Source organism: Ciona robusta, chromosome 2 (assembly GCF_009617815.1).
Source record: "Ciona robusta chromosome 2, ASM961781v2".
Classification (NCBI taxonomy): domain Eukaryota; kingdom Metazoa; phylum Chordata; class Ascidiacea; order Phlebobranchia; family Cionidae; genus Ciona; species Ciona robusta.
The window spans coordinates 8,049,418-8,065,036 of record NC_143236.1 but is presented as its reverse complement, the minus strand read 5'-3'; the positions used below and the strand labels follow the sequence as shown (position 1 = coordinate 8,065,036).

The 15,619-nt window shown below is 34.8% G+C and overlaps 4 protein-coding genes across 5 annotated transcripts; 1 reads left to right on the top strand and 3 right to left on the bottom strand.

The window, feature by feature from the left end:
• Positions 1–786: 786 nt before the first annotated feature.
• LOC149740845 (myosin light chain kinase A-like) lies at positions 787–3,319 on the bottom strand. The gene is made up of 2 exons (XM_089872637.1): positions 3,017–3,319; positions 787–2,713 (listed from the first exon to the last, which is right to left on the bottom strand). The coding sequence occupies exons 1-2, from the start codon at positions 3,120–3,122 to the stop codon at positions 1,146–1,148; spliced, it is 1,674 nt and encodes a 557-aa protein (XP_089728763.1). The 5' UTR covers positions 3,123–3,319; the 3' UTR covers positions 787–1,145.
• A 182-nt stretch (positions 3,320–3,501) lies between these two features.
• Positions 3,502–8,907, top strand: LOC149740844 (mitochondrial carrier homolog 2-like). 2 transcript variants are annotated; one of them, XM_089872642.1, is made up of 11 exons: positions 3,504–3,596; positions 3,663–3,801; positions 4,139–4,223; positions 4,524–4,630; positions 5,577–5,606; positions 5,963–6,028; positions 6,540–6,597; positions 7,011–7,122; positions 7,346–7,439; positions 7,788–7,976; positions 8,428–8,907. In XM_089872642.1, the coding sequence occupies exons 2-11, from the start codon at positions 3,712–3,714 to the stop codon at positions 8,524–8,526; spliced, it is 930 nt and encodes a 309-aa protein (XP_089728768.1). In that variant the 5' UTR covers positions 3,504–3,596; positions 3,663–3,711; the 3' UTR covers positions 8,527–8,907. The 2 variants fall into 2 exon arrangements, with proteins under 2 accessions (XP_089728769.1, XP_089728768.1); XM_089872643.1 differs by lacking the exon at positions 5,577–5,606 and having other exon boundaries at positions 3,502–3,596.
• A 274-nt stretch (positions 8,908–9,181) lies between these two features.
• LOC149740843 (uncharacterized) lies at positions 9,182–10,296 on the bottom strand. Its single transcript, XM_089872645.1, has one exon. It carries the CDS (start codon positions 10,145–10,147, stop codon positions 9,323–9,325), a length of 825 nt encoding a protein of 274 aa, XP_089728771.1. The 5' UTR covers positions 10,148–10,296; the 3' UTR covers positions 9,182–9,322.
• Positions 10,297–11,975: 1,679 nt separating this feature from the next.
• Positions 11,976–15,601, bottom strand: LOC149740842 (rab-like protein 2A). Its single transcript, XM_089872653.1, has 7 exons — positions 15,378–15,601; positions 15,228–15,257; positions 14,804–14,883; positions 14,306–14,497; positions 13,811–13,908; positions 13,426–13,509; positions 11,976–12,594 (listed from the first exon to the last, which is right to left on the bottom strand). The coding sequence occupies exons 1-7, from the start codon at positions 15,461–15,463 to the stop codon at positions 12,538–12,540; spliced, it is 627 nt and encodes a 208-aa protein (XP_089728779.1). The 5' UTR covers positions 15,464–15,601; the 3' UTR covers positions 11,976–12,537.
• Positions 15,602–15,619: the final 18 nt, after the last annotated feature.

The following is a 15,619-nucleotide window of genomic DNA, read 5'->3' as shown; positions in this document are numbered from 1 at the left end:
CTATATATATATGCACCATATAACGTTACGCTTATGCAGTCTATATAGTGCTGCGGGGTAAGATGGAATACCGTTGGCAACTAAATCCTATATGTTCAGTGGTCTTGTTTTGAACAATTAATAACGCTCATTTAGAGTAGCGGGCTGCGTCCCATTTTACCCCACCTTATTATAGCATTTACGTCTTATATATTAAACGACGCGATGTCTCTGATTTGCTTTGCATCCTATTTGGCCTGAATCGTAAAACCAATGCTTTCCAAGTTACTGCTGCCCAAAACACGCAATGAACGACGGGTCAAACTGGTTGCTTTGCTATTCGAGTATAGGAAGTACTTAATTTTGTCGGATATCGGTGCCAAGTATATATGGCTTGTACTTGCGTTGTGAAGCCATATCATGACCTATACACGTATTGGCAGCCTAGTTGTAAAACTGAACTGGTTGATAAATTGCTTTATATTAGTAATGCATATCGTGCCTACGCAACGTGCTGATATTCCCAGCTAAAACTTTTGTTTTTAATTTTGTCGCAACAAACAAAATATTTTAATTTCCTTGTCCTAACATCATGTTTTTCTAACTCGGCATATTTTCGATTCTACAAAAATACTTCCTACGACAGTGTACTTCTTCCTTGTTTCGCTGTTGCAGACTAAGACCTATATTTGCCATTCGTTCCATAAAAGGCTGCAGAAATCCACGTATATAGGTGCGTGGGCTTATGAGTTCCTGCCTCATTCTCATAACGATTATAAATATTTGATGACATTTATAACGCAGATATGAATGCCAAAATACTTTGTTCATAATAAGACAAACAAAACGAAGACGATTGACTTTAAAATTACGCACACGACGTTAAAAGTCACGATGAGAGAAGGCAGTAACTGGCAGTGATTACAGATAAAATTAAAAAATATTAAAACCTAAGGTCACTTTGTGGTATAAACTGCAGCAAAAAAGTGAAACAACTAAACAGGTTTAATATGATTGATTTAAGGGGTGTGTGTTCGTGTGTCAGTACAAAAATGCTGGGGTAGTGTTAAAAAAAGTGACAATTGCAAGTGAAGCACTCTATTAAATTACAAAAAGTCTTTAATTTTTGATCAATACGTTGAAATATTTAAAAAAGCAAAAACATTTTAACATTTTGAAAGTTTGGCAGTGGGTTCTTCAGCTGAAGAATTTGGAGTATGGCAACGCTTTTCTGCAGAACTTGGTAAATTTATGGTTTGGGGCAACATTTCCAATGATGCTGGTCGACTGGAGTCACTAGCACTGTCGTCATTATCAGTCGAGATTTTTCTTGTGTCAAAACTGGCAGAATGTGAACCCATGAACTCTTGATATGGCTTAATTTCCACTGTCGACATAAGTGAATTAGCAGTGCGTATCATCTCTGAATCTTGCAGCCAAGGATGTGCTACAGCTGCGCTAGTAGTTAACCTGTCATTTGCATTAAGTACAAGAAGACTGGAGACAAGGTTTTTGGCATCATTTGATACAGTGGACCAGGGTTGGTTCTGGAAACTGTAATTTGCTGACAATATTTGTTCATCGATAGATTGTCCAGTTTTGGTCAGTTCGGCACTGAAAGGTGGAAATGCAACGAGGCAAACATACAGAATCACTCCAAGACTCCATAAATCAACTTGTTTTGTGTACCCTTTACCAAGACCCATATGCTGCTTAATAATTTCAGGGGCAAGATATGAAGGTGTCCCTGCAAGTGTTTTCATAAGGCTCTTTTCCTCCACCAGTCTAGACATTCCAAAATCAGTAATCTTTATAAGACAAGGCTCCTCCGTTGACATTAGGAGAATATTTTCTGGTTTTAGGTCTCTGTGTGTAATCTCATTATCATGCAGATACTTTACAGCTGAAAGCATCTGGAAGAAATAAAGCTTCGCAATTTTCTCCGGCAGTTTTCCACCTCTTTCAAGCCTCTTAAACAATTCTCCACCTTTCGCAAACTCAAGAACAATGTACAAGTTTTGTGGCAGGTCTACCACATCATGTACACCTATTATACAAGGGTGACTCAGCTTCCTTAATATATCTGCTTCTTTAATAACATCTTTACTTGAGGGTGATACAGACAAATATGTCTTGCTGATGATCTTCACAGCAAATTTTCCAGCACAGAATCTTTCCCACACCTCCCAAACTTGACCACATGCGCCTTTGCCAAGCAACTTATGAGTGATGTATTTCTTTGAAAACTCATCAGAAACTTCTAGATCAGAATCTTTTTCTTTATCAATAAAAAGAAATACGTTAAAGTTATTGTACGCGATCCCAATTTCATCAGATGTTTTAATAGTTTGTTTCCTTCCAGACGGTATTTTTACTCCATTAACATAAACACCATTTTGTCCTCCAAAATCCTCTATAAAGACTTGGTAAGTCTCGTCTTCTAATTTCACTCTTCTAATAGCAAAGTGTCGTTTGCTATAATGTTTGTATCTGCTTGTGCTTTTTATGGTCTTAATATCAAAGCAATAATCACATGAGTTTGCCCGGCCAAATGTGTATTGTTCATCTCTTAAATTCAAGGAATAAAACTCTGGTTGCATGGAGTGCAACACCCCCCACACAGGTTCCAATTCAACACCTTGTGAATCTGTGATCTCCTGTGTAGGAACAGTATCCGCGCTTGAAACCGTATTTCCTGACGAGGTACCGGTGCCAGATGATGATGAAACTTTCTCTGTATGCAACAGCAGATATCATGATTTAAAAGTTATAATTTTTACTGTCACAAGTGAAGAATCGCCTGGTACGTTACATATTAGGTTAGTGAAAAGTGTTAGGAGCTTGTAGTTAGACATTATTGGTTAGGGGGTAGTGGTTAGTAATTACGTTTAGAAGTTATCGGATAACATAGAAGGATTCTTCAATCTTTACTATAGAACCAATAAAACATACAAAATGAAAATATCTCAAGGCTTATAAGTCATATAAATGTCTGTGTTGCTAACAGTGGAAATATAGTGCTTTAAATAATAAATACCTTGACTCGCAGGTAGAGAAGCAGGTGATCTCATCTTTTCTTTATCAGACTCTACAGACGATGAAGCATTTTTCTCTTTTGGTCTTTCGTCATTGGTGTCTTCCATTATTTTTTATTATTGGTATATAAAACGTATATACAATTCAAAATTTTCAATATTGTTGTTTAAAAATAACGTGGATTTGTTATTGTAAACTGATCTTAAATTTTTCCAGAAAAAAAAACGTGTTTCTGTCAAGATCGTGTTGTTGTTTTGCACCGTGCTGCCAGGTCGAAGTTCATGTTCACTTTTTGGGGTTTAAAACCTTACATTTTACCAAAAAGCAATCCTAATAACAAACTTTTGCTATAAAGTAATTCATTTTATTTAGGTAGTTTAATGTAGTTAAATGTTAATTCAAAAATCAGGGTCATTTGTTTACAGAATTTATGTTTAAGGTTAAACATCAGCTGGCATCACTGTAAGAGGAATCAGTGAAGCGTATAAAAAACCGGCAGGCAAACGGTGTAATTCTATTATCATTGCAGGTTTGTATTTACTCATCAACGTCCACGTTTAAACGAATAGCGTATTTGATTTGTAAGTAAACATACGGTAGTTTCTATAGTTTCGTTAAAATATAAAAATCTGCTTTTTTGTTCGTAGTTTACGCATCTTAAAAGTAGGGACAAAGTGAAATTACTGTGCAGGAAAAATGAGCGGGATTGACTGGAATTCAATTGCTGTGGGCGTTGGAATGACTGCAGTTGCCCACCCTTTCACTTATGTTAAAGTTCTTGTCCAGGTGTGTAACTGTAATATCAAAAAAAAGCCTAAATTTTGTTTGCTCAAGATTGACTAGTCTGCAAAATATGGCAGTTCCTGTAACCTTACGTGTGCAAGAATGTTATTTTTTGACTATCATTAAGAAACGGGGTATTACTTAATAAATACCGATTTGGTTCATTGTTTAATTATTTGGCGTGCGTAGGACAAATTATAACATTCATGACCAGAAGTTTGTAAACAAAATCCCCTGTGCACCTGCCATACTCTGCAAACTACCACTTCTTACTAATCAACTGTAATGCTTGAAATACTTCCATTTTATTTAATTTTTATGACATGTTTTACCTCTACAGCTTGGCCATGAACCCCTTGCACCAATTCTAAGGAGAAATATGTTTTTCAGGAAACAACTTCAATATCCAAGTGTATTTGCCTATAGTAAGTTTCACGTTAACTGCAATGCATGTCTGTGTATATTCATGCATAAGCAACAAACCACGGTGGGGAGAATAAGCTTATCCTAAATTTTTTTGCACTACATTAATCAGTAAGCATTTGAAGATCACTGTTTAAAAAAAATATAAGAAGAACCTCTGCATTTAAAGATTAACCTGAACCTTCCTATTCACCGGTTAAACACATCAGTGTTTTGTTGGATAAAAAAAACTTGAGTTTAATCATAACATATAATGGTCCTGCTTACACTTTAAACTTGAACCTGAACTTCCTATTCACCAGTTAAACACATCAGCAACCAGGACGGTTACATTGGAATGTACCGAGGTCTGTTCCCTCGAATCTGTGCCAATGTTTCAACTTCACTTACATACAGTCTTGTGGGGAAGGTGGGTGATATTCTAAACATTTAATTTATACAGTAATGACCTGGTGATACGAAAACGTAACCAACAAAAATCAAGTCCAACCACTAATGGTAATTGAGAAATATATTTCGCCTAAATGGCATCGTCAGTCTCTTATTCAAATAGAATTTTATTGGCGACTTTTTTTTGAATTTTATAGAATTCAATAGAATTTTATTTGAATAAGAGACGGACGATGCCATTTAGGCGATACATTAGCAACTTTATTACTGAGCTCAGTGGTTATAAACCAAGTTACACAACTCACGGTCTGATTTGCTTTATGTTCTATTCTGCATGAGTAAGGCACTGAACCCTGAAGGACTTGGGATTTAGGCTTTGGCGGGTTTGGCCCATTACCTTATGGTTTGATTTTAGATTCACTAGTATAAATTAAATAAGAGTCAAAACATAGCTATAATGTATCTAACTTCAAATTATGATTGACTTCTACTAAATATTCGGTTAAGATGCATAATTATAATGGATCTAGGCTAAAGGGTACAAATTAGTTTGGGTATATATATTTTATAAGCCAAGTCTTGCCGAAATTCCGGGTCCCCAAGAACTTCACTCATACAGAATAGAATAGGATATATTATAGATATATATATATAAGTTTTTGAATAGTGAACAATAGATTCAGTTGCAAAGCATGTTGTATAACTAAACACATTGCTTGTACTTTGTACAACCCCCCATAAAAATGGGTGCTAATGGTCCACTTATTATATAAATTCTTGGTCATCTCAATCATTTAATTACTGTAAGTAAATATAACAATATTATGATGTTTTAAACCCTGGCCTTTTTTACATGAGAACATATTTGCATGAGCGATTAATGCATGTATAGGTAACTGCTTGAGGTGCATGTATGGCTTTTTTAATTAAAGTAGTCAAACTAATTTATCTTTTTTATTCATCAGGCAGTTTTTGTAAAAGCTGAATTCGGTTCTGTAAGTTCAATGTATTTCTTTGAAAAGTGTTATTGTCCTAAAAATTTTGATAATTTTAAATTTGTAAATTTAGTAATTTGTAAATTTTAATAATTTGTAAATTTTAATAAATTAAATGTTTACAAAGTGTTATTGTCCAAATCTGCTTTTGATAATTTGTTAATACACAATCAAAATATTTACAATACTCAATTAGGTATTTCGTATCAAAATATGTCATCTATTAATTTCCTGGTGTCATTTGTGCATGAAATTTGCTTGTTTACAAATTAAACATTCTACCACAATATTATTTGCATGAATTTTTTCAGCTAACCCAATTTTTTCTCGTGTAAATAATTCGTATTTTTTCATAGTCCTTGAAAAGTGAAGCAACCCGAGTTTCGGAGGAATGCACTGAGATAAAGAAAGTCTGTGACCATGTGAGTCATATTAAAACTTATTCAAATTTTCTTATGAAATATTTCATTCTTTATAAACAAGCACAAAGTCTCGACATGACAAACTCCTAATAGAGGTAAAAAATAGGCTGACCAATTTTAAAATGCATTGAAAGTTTATATTAAACTAAAAAATAGGCTTGACAGATTTGACAAATTAACTTTTGAATTGCTTTGAAATTAAATTGTGTGCTTGGCAAAAAGACTTGAAATTGTGTTAGTAGCATACTGAAGAATATTTACCCTTGGACTACAGTCATCTATTTATGAGTCATCTATTTATTAGTTGTATTTACGACTTGACGTTGATACCAAGTACTTTCCGTAACATTAATTATTAACTCAACAGCGCAGTGTCCAAGTGGTTTGCAAATTATATTTATTTATTCACAATAAGTAGTTTGTTCTATATTTCGTCACATTCTGAAACTATATATTTTGTCACAGACTTGTTACATTTATATCTTTTGTCAACTTATATATTTTGTTACAGACTACTCGTGAAATGGTTGCCAGATGTAGCGCTGTCATTGTGTCTCAACCTTTCCATGGTAAGCAATATACACAAGGCTGTTACTGGAAATATATTTATAAGTCAAGGTTATTGGTTATGTAGTCTACATTAGTGGCTCTTAACCTTTTTCCCCGCTACATCCTTTTCAAATCGCCAACCAGTTCTCGCATCCCCTTCTAGAATTTCTTATACAGAGTAAACCTATCCAAGCTTAATAATTCAGCATCCCCGCACCACTGGGACAGCTCTTACGCATAAGACATAATATCCAAATATCTTGATTATGTTTTAAACAAATAACAAATGTCCATGGAAGTCATGAGAATAAGGTTTTATAATTCCTTGAATGTTCCTTGTTTACTTCTAAATGGGACGTTAAAGCAGAAAGAAATGGTGTCCCATCTTTTCCCACTACCTTATATAACTACATACTAAATACTTCATTTATAGTGATTGCTATTCGAACAATGGCTGAGTTTGTGGGTCAGGAGACGATCTACACCAACATATTCACATCAACTGCAGAAATATATCGAGAAGAAGGAATATTAGGATTTTTCTCGTGAGTTTTAACCTTTTTTTATAATTTTATTAGGTTAACACATTTAAATACGGCCACTGAAAAAAAAAACATAATTTTCAAGCGGCTGATAAATTCATAGAACAGAGGATCCAGGTTGCAATGAATAGTTTGTAGCTCTATATTCTCCTAATATGCATTACTTACTACTTGTATTATTAATTTTGTATTTTATTAAACGAAAATAACCCTAAGACATTTCCAGGGGTCTCGTACCACGTTTGGCTGGAGAAATCATCTCAATCTGGTTGTGCAATCTTCTTGTCCATACTTTTAACACATATATTCTTACTGAGAATGTGAGTATATATTTATATATCTATATATATATACATATATATGTGTGTGTCTGTGTTCAGTCTGTGTTATACAATTAACATATGTTGCTGTTGTGTCTTCAATTACACTTTTGTTACTGTCATCGTGTAATTTCTGTTGGATTACATTTATAACAACAAAATTTGTATATGTTATACAACAACAAAACCTCTATGTTTATTCTTTTTATTATAAAAACAATTGTAAACTCAGCTGTTACTTTCTATTCTATTCTAACTAATAGAAAACAGCTGTTACTTTACTTAACTTTGTAATTATCTTGGTAAATTTTTTGAAACTAAATAATAACAAAACCTATATTACCTCAGAATGAATTGAAAGACATGCGTCAATACTCACACATGGTGATGGGGTATATCGCGCAAATCGTTACCTACCCTCTGTCCGTCACTAGCACTGTCATGGCAACCACTGGATCCCGAATAACAGCGGGCAATCCACCATTTATGCCAGTGTACAAGGGGTGGGTGGTTTGTCTACGGGATCTTCATAAAACCGTGAGTTTGGATTGATTGTTTTTTTCTTTACTTTTATATTCCAGTGCTGCGATTCGTTGCCAAGTGTCGCTGAGCGCGAATATTATATTCCAAATATAATATTCCAAATATTACATTTTTTTAGAATATTAAATTGCCGAATATACAGTAAATATTGTTGTTTTTCTTTACTTAGAACATATATAGGATAATCAGATAAATTATTACTTTTCTTCTATTTTATATGCCTAATTGTTTTAAGTTTGTTTAGGATATAAAAGACTTTCTACAATTTGTAGCAGCTCTACTTGTACAAGTTGGTTTTACAGTTTATTATAATGATTTGGCAATTTTTATTTTTTATCCATAATATTCTCTGAAAATTTCTCTTCTATCTGTCTTCACTTTCCTGATTTACTCTTTCAATGCCTTCTGCACTTTTTACAATTTTTATTATGTTTTCCCCATCCAGGGAGCTTCCAACCGCGGTTCTAGTATGTTTTTCCGGAAAGCTGTCGCACATTTCAATGCTGCTTCTGGTGTTTCCCCAATGCCTGCTCCCTCTATGTGATGTCACAAACTTATGTGTGATGTCACAAACAAACTGTGTCCTAGTGTAAGCCTTATCTGAATATTTAATCAATGTTTCCGGCTTTTTAATCTTATTTAACAGCCGGTAATGTACCATAATGCAACATAGTGGATTCATATAATTAAGAAACCTATCTATTGGTACATGCATAAGAAACGAACTTCCTAATTTATGGAATTGGTGTAAGCATATGTTGTGTATTGGACCAAGCAAAATGACCACATTGAAAAATGTGAATATATCTTAACTTATAATTTGCGACTTTTCCTTGCCTGTTAACTTAAATGCTCTGCGAGAAACTTTTTCTATATGCAGCCTGCTGTAACTAATTACACGACAAGAATTGCAAGAAAAGACAAAGTTTTGATGTTTGTTTATACAGAAAATAAATCAGAAAAAATAAAATAGTTAAGTCAGTTGTGGCAATTCAAGTTGGACAGTTATTTACGCAGAATATATTAAATATGTGACCAGGAATTCCTTGTATGGCAGTAACCGTGTAAGAAATATATCCAAGCGTCAATATTTTGTTGTCTATACAAGCCAGCAGTTGCCTATATCGGGTCCGGGTGTATTAACTTTGGGGGAATTTTTTTACCGTTGTCTTTATTGTAAAAGGCATCCAATTACAATTAAGTAAATCAAGCCAACTTAAAAAGGTTTTCTCCCATAGTACCATTGTATGTACAACACATTTTTAGGAACACAAAAACTTCTGCTTTAAAATAGTCTATATAGATTACAGTGCTTGTAGTTTGGTGTTAATACGGCGAATTTATTCAAGGTTTTTGTTTAGCTTTTTCTTTGCCTTGTTAACCGTACTGTAATGTACGCTTGGGTCTTCTTTAATTTCACTCACGGCGTCCGGATCTTTCGCGAAACTGTATATAGCGCCACCGTCTGGCGTTTGTTCGTTTTTTACACCGCCGGTAGAGTTTTCTGCATCATTGTTCGCAACCTCTACGTCTACAAGACTGTGGTAAATCCCACTTCCTTCTTTACTCGTCTCATTTTCTCGGTACTCGATCACGACACTGTCGCTCCTCGTTGATTTCAACTGTCGCTTCACGCATACAAGAATTATAACAAACGAGATCAAGGCCATCAAGACGAATGTAGCGAGCAGACCTACCAACACAGGAATCCTTTCCTTGTGGGTGTGTTCGTCCACCTCAACTCGATTGACCGCGCACACAAAGGCCAAAGGAGTTGAGCAATCGACTGCATGCAGCAAGGAATCGGCAACTGAACCGTTAGCCGTGTACAGAGCCACCCCACTACAAGTGTCGTTTGGGAAATCCCCCTTCACCCCCATTGCCCCACCGCTGAACGAAGTACCATCAACCCACTGGTATTGATCTTCCCCCACCCCTCTAACCAACCCCACTCTGAAGTAGTTGGCAAAGCATTCTGGCCCCTTGGGTGACAGACGAACCAACCTCTCCATTGTCACGTCCTCGCCAATAACAGCCAACTGGCCTTCATGCTGGGACCGACAATGTTCAACCGACTCCCAAAACTTCAGCCCAATGGCGTGGTAAAATAACTCGGGTAAATTGCCGTCGAAACCTTCAGAAACACAGCGTTCACTAGATGTCATGACTCTTGTACAGGTAAGCTTACAATTTCAGCTGAAATATAAATACTTTTAAGACACGGAATTTTACAACCGTATTCTAACGACTACAATAGACTGTTGTTAAATGTTCAAAACTCGATCCGGATATTTGGACAGTTTGTGCTAGGACTATCCCAGATTACCCCATCCCACTATGTATTTATTTGAAGGGCACGTTCTTATCCTAGGAAATGGCGTACCACACTGCGGGACCGGTCACCTGGCCCACATAAAATAGAATAATGGTACGTTCTTTCTTTTAAATCTACGCTGTATATACGGTCCTAAAGTCCTGAAAATATCTGCGAAGCCTAAATATTTTAACTCTTCTGCTAAATATTTTAACACTCTCTGCCTTTTCTTTACATTAGACCTTACTGTAACTGTAAATAAAGGCGATGCTCCTGGATTACGCGCATTGAATGGTAAATTCTCGGATGTCAGCATAGCTTAGTACGTAGTCCTGTCAGGACCAAGACCACATTTGTGTTATTGCCAGACCAACGCAGCTGTAAAACTCTGTGATAGATAATCTGATGTTAATATCGATTAAACAACATGGCATTTGCTGTGTCTTACAGTCATAAGTTATTGATCCTAAAAAATAAAAGTTATTGATCCTAAAAAATAAAACGCATGTCACTTTAAAATGCATTGCGGCGCATCCAAATAAAACCTTTTTATTTCGGTTTGGTTCAATCAGGTTCAATTGCACTGAATCTATCTCTATTAAGTCGAGTCTAATGTATTGCGTCGTTTTACTCTATTTTCCATTAATGGAACTTTTACAAACAGACGCAGCACCTTTAATTTAATTTGTATTCATTAAGTGCCGGAGATCCGTTCATAATTTAATTCAAGGTCTAGATCATACACATTGGCTGCCAAAACAAATTACTAAAATGTCACGTTTGTAAGAGGCTCAACCGAAGATGGGTAATGGTTTGTCTCGCGTTATTTTCTAAATTTAATAGACTTACCAACCAAGATTTAACGGACGTGTATAAATATCTGTAGATATAGTAGGGTGGGGTAAGAAAGGACAGCCTCAGCACATATAATCCACTATATCCCGATCTTTTGAACAATTAACAACGGTCTATGGGAGTCGTGAGGATACGGTATAATTCTTTGAGCGTTTTTTGTGTGCTACTAAATGGGACGAGAAAATGGAGTTAAAGGTGTCCCATCTTCCCCACCCTACTGTATTACATGCAAATATTTTAAACAAAAAGTAGGCTATATAGCTTGGAAACGAACTGTAACGTAAAACCTTTTATAGATCACCTCTTTGTTTAAGTTAATGATTTTGTAAACTGGGTGAAAAAACTGTATTTTTCGTTGTAACAGCAAAATCTCTTAAGACCCTCTAATTAACTGATTATGAGCATTTACACTGTGCCTAAACCTATGCTGCCTGTCTGTAGTATGGCCTGCGGGACAAACTGCAGCTAACGTGTTGTTTATATCCTTTCGCAACTTTTTCGTGATAGCAGTCACACATACCTTACGTGGTATTTATAAACTTGGTCTTTAAATTCATCTTACGCAAACTGACATTTGTGACGAAATGTCAAAACTCCATATCGAGGAGAGAAAGGCTTTTGAAACTGTAACTTGATGACGTAATTTACTTTTCGAAGCAGGGCCGCCGCGTACATGTATTGATTTGCAATGCAGAGGAAACAAGCGTGATTAATAAGCCCATTAATGATTTGGGAAATTGTAAGATGAACATCGCGGAATTTACGTCTCGATTTCAAATTCTGACGCCTTTCTTCTCTATTAAGGTATAGGTTACAAATCAACACACGGTTGAATACACGTTTATTAAAAACAACAGTCGGGCTGGTATCAAGGCAGAGAACTCAATTATTCATAAACACATGACGCACACCAATGGCAATGTCTATTGTACCGGGAACCACATCTAATAAATAACATAGAAACACAATGAATTGTACAAAAATAGCATTTTCTAAAAATAATACAAAACAACATTGAGATTATATTTTTATGCACCTGCTGCAAAAGTTAATTGGCTAAAGGCTCCAGTTTGTTTCACAGAGTGGTAATCATGTTTTAAAAGGCTCTTTTGGGAGAAAATTCTAATTCCCTTTTGAAAAATTGTCAACTAAGGACAATTAATGAAAAATAACAAGATTTCAGTGGTTTTTATTCTATGTGGGTGAGGTCCCGCAGCGTGGCACGCTATAGGACTTAGGATTTAGGCGAGGATTGGTCCATTAATTTTTATGTTAGGGTTTATGCCAGTCGCCTATCACTCCAACATATCAGTGATACCAGGCTGTGCAGAATAAATAAATAAAGTGCCACAGTAACACTGAGTGTAATAAACTTCCTTTAAACTTTTACTCCTCTGTTTTACAAGTAATGTGAATTAAATCTTCTTCCGTGTTGCCTAAGTGCTGAAATAGATAAAAAGTAAAATATTAACAACAGTGACTAGTGACCACACTTTTTTTTCTTCCAATTCAATGTAAATAGGTTTAACTGTAAGCGTGTTTTAACAACTGTTGTTTTGTCAATTATATTCTGTCTTTTTATTTTGAATATTTCTTTAATCTTCACTACCGTAATCGAAGAAATAATTAAAAGTTAATATTATCTTAGTTATTTCAAGTTTAAGTTGCTTCGCAATTTTATGTTATGGTATCAACTATCAAGATAAAATGACAAGTGTGAAAAAATACCTCCAAAGTATGTATTATTCTAGTGAAAAAATACCTCCAAAGTATGTATTATTCTAGTGAAAAAATACCTCCAAAGTATGTATTATTCTAGTGAAAAAATACCTCCAAAGTATGTATTATTCTAGTGAAAAAAATACCTCCAAAGTATGTATTATTCTAGTGAAAAAATACCTCCAAAGTATGTATTATTCTAGTGAAAAAATACCTCCAAAGTATGTATTATTCTAGTGAAAAAATACCTCCAAAGTATGTATTATTCTAGTGAAAAAATACCTCCAAAGTATGTATTATTCAAGTGAAAAAATACCTCCAAAGTATGTATTATTCTAGTGAAAAAATACCTCCAAAGTATGTATTATTCTAGTGAAAAAAATACCTCCAAAGTATGTATTATTCTAGTGAAAAAATACCTCCAAAGTATGTATTATTCTAGTGAAAAAATACCTCCAAAGTATGTATTATTCTAGTGAAAAAATACCTCCAAAGTATGTATTATTCAAGTGAAAAAATACCTCCAAAGTATGTATTATTCTAGTGAAAAAATACCTCTAACTCTTGCAGGACTTGGTCAACAAAATCTGTTGGATTCTGCTTGTAGGACAAAGCTGCTTTAATAGCATCCCTGAAAACCTGTTGACAAAAACATATTGTTTAACCATATACACATTAAAGTTACATTCAATTTTGGTTCTATTTAAACAAGAGACAGGCAATAGCATTTAGGTGAAATCTATTTGGTATATTATACAATTGGTTGGACTTGATTTTGTTTGTTTTTACTTACAACCAGATTCTTAATACATTTTCGCTTACTTATTTCAGAAACCGCACAGTTGACCTAACTGATTATATTGGGATGCTTTATTTTACCACCAACCAGTTTAAATGGGCAAACTCTGCCCCAATCTTAAAGTTAGTGGAAACAGTTCACCTTTACTACATTTGTTCCATTTGCAGCTGAAACAAAATACTGAGGCAGATTGTGTTTTGTACCGAAAGCAAATGTGCGTTTTGTTACTCCAAGATCCACTGCATATAATAAAGAAAGTCAGTTTTAAACGAATGTAACTAATTGTTTATTCTCGCATGGCGAGAGAACAAAGTAGTTATAACGGGAGTGTCCTGTTTCATACACCTTGTGCCCGCTTACGAGTTACCGCGTTGGTTGTCCCATTACTGACCACTGGGTTGGATCAATTGGCATTAAGCGTTTTACAAAGATTTTCTTACCATCAATTTTATTTGCAACCAGCAAGCATTACTTTCCTCAACAGTAGTTATAAAAACAACAGTAGTTATAACAAGAGTGTCCTGTTTCATACATCTTGTGCCCGCTTATGAGTTACCACGTTGTCTGTTTTTTTTTGTATGGCTGACAATTTAGACAACCCATTAGTGACCAGAGTTTTAACAAAGATTTTCTTACCATCAATTTTATTTGCAACTAGCAAGCATGGGATGTTAGGTCTGTATTGCCGTAACTCTTTGTACCAGTTGTTGAGGTTTTTGTATGTCACTTTCCTCGTAGCATCAAACACAAGGATACACGCTTGTGCTTGGTGGTAATACGATGGATGCATGCTGGAAAACCTCTCCTGGCCCGCTGTGTCCCAGAAATCTGTTGAGCATATGATTAGAAATCTGTGACTTTTTTTTAAATGATTTTTTTTGCACTAGGGAAGAATCCTCTGGTATGCTACAGATAAAGCTGGTTGAAAGTGTTAGAGGTTGGTGGTTAGGGGTTATAGTTATAGATCATTTGTAATAGAGTAGTGGTTATGTCGGTTTTGAATTTTTTATTACTAAAGAATTCCTTGGCAGCATTTTGTTAGGACTAAGTAGAGGACACTTTAACCGTACCAACTATGCACTATACTTTTAGGACTTTCAAAGTTTTGTCCTTTATTATAAAGTGAAGTCTTACCAACTGATATCTTCTTTCCATTTAGTTTTGTTTCATAGTTGAACAATGTAAGTGCATATGTTGATTGTTGTTGAGGTTTGCTGGGATTGTAGGGTTAAGGAAAAATGGTAAGGGTCAAGATAATTAGTTGTATTTGATTTTTATGATAAAATATAAAAGTATATATATTTAGGTTCCCATTACATGTTTAACTTGAAAAATATTTAAACATAAATAGCTCAATTTTGTGTTACGTGTAGCGACCACGCTTATTTTATTCCAAATAAAGGTAAATATGTTTTTAACAGAAAACGCGTTTTAACAACTATTGTTTTTTCGCTATATCTCATGTCTTTTCACTTAAAAATATTTGTAAATCTTCGCTACCGTAATCACAGAGACGTGTAAAAGTTATTATTATAGTAGCCTAAAGGTCAAAGGATACTATCCATCTACCAGAAATCGTTCAACCAGCCTGAAAAAAAAGAAAACAGAATTGAAAACGGAGACGTATTTACCAGAAAATGACTTGAAACGTTTTACCATTACAATACTGATTAAAATTCGCAAAAAAATGTTTAGATTTTTTCCTTACTTTGATTTTCCGACTGCGCTATCCCCCAAGCAAATAATTTTGAGCTTTTCAACGTCCTCACTCTTGTTTTTTATTACACTTGACATTTCGTCTTGATATTTTAGGTCGGATAACCAATTTATTGATAAATTTAAGTCGGTGGTAGAAAATGATTCAACTCTACATTTAACTTGTTTGGAATGTTGCTAATATCAACTTACAAACACAAGTGCTTTCGGCAAACTATGCAAGACGTATTTATT

Bases quoted from the DNA above. Each gene is read 5' to 3' on its own strand.
- LOC149740845 (XM_089872637.1), bottom strand. From the start codon at position 3,122: ATGGAAGACACCAATGACGAAAGACCAAAAGAGAAAAATGCTTCATCG. The intron at 2,714-3,016 runs GTATTTATTATT...TGTTGCATACAG, and splicing joins TTCTCTACCTGCGAGTCAAG to AGAAAGTTTCATCATCATCT.
- LOC149740844 (XM_089872642.1), top strand. From the start codon at position 3,712: ATGAGCGGGATTGACTGGAATTCAATTGCTGTGGGCGTTGGAATGACT. The intron at 4,224-4,523 runs GTAAGTTTCACG...CCTATTCACCAG, and splicing joins TCCAAGTGTATTTGCCTATA to TTAAACACATCAGCAACCAG. The intron at 5,607-5,962 runs GTAAGTTCAATG...ATTTTTTCATAG, and splicing joins TAAAAGCTGAATTCGGTTCT to TCCTTGAAAAGTGAAGCAAC.
- LOC149740843 (XM_089872645.1), bottom strand. From the start codon at position 10,147: ATGACATCTAGTGAACGCTGTGTTTCTGAAGGTTTCGACGGCAATTTA.
- LOC149740842 (XM_089872653.1), bottom strand. From the start codon at position 15,463: ATGTCAAGTGTAATAAAAAACAAGAGTGAGGACGTTGAAAAGCTCAAA. The intron at 14,498-14,803 runs GTAAGACTTCAC...TATGCTCAACAG, and splicing joins TGGAAAGAAGATATCAGTTG to ATTTCTGGGACACAGCGGGC. The intron at 13,510-13,810 runs GTGAACTGTTTC...TTTTGTCAACAG, and splicing joins ATGGAACAAATGTAGTAAAG to GTTTTCAGGGATGCTATTAA.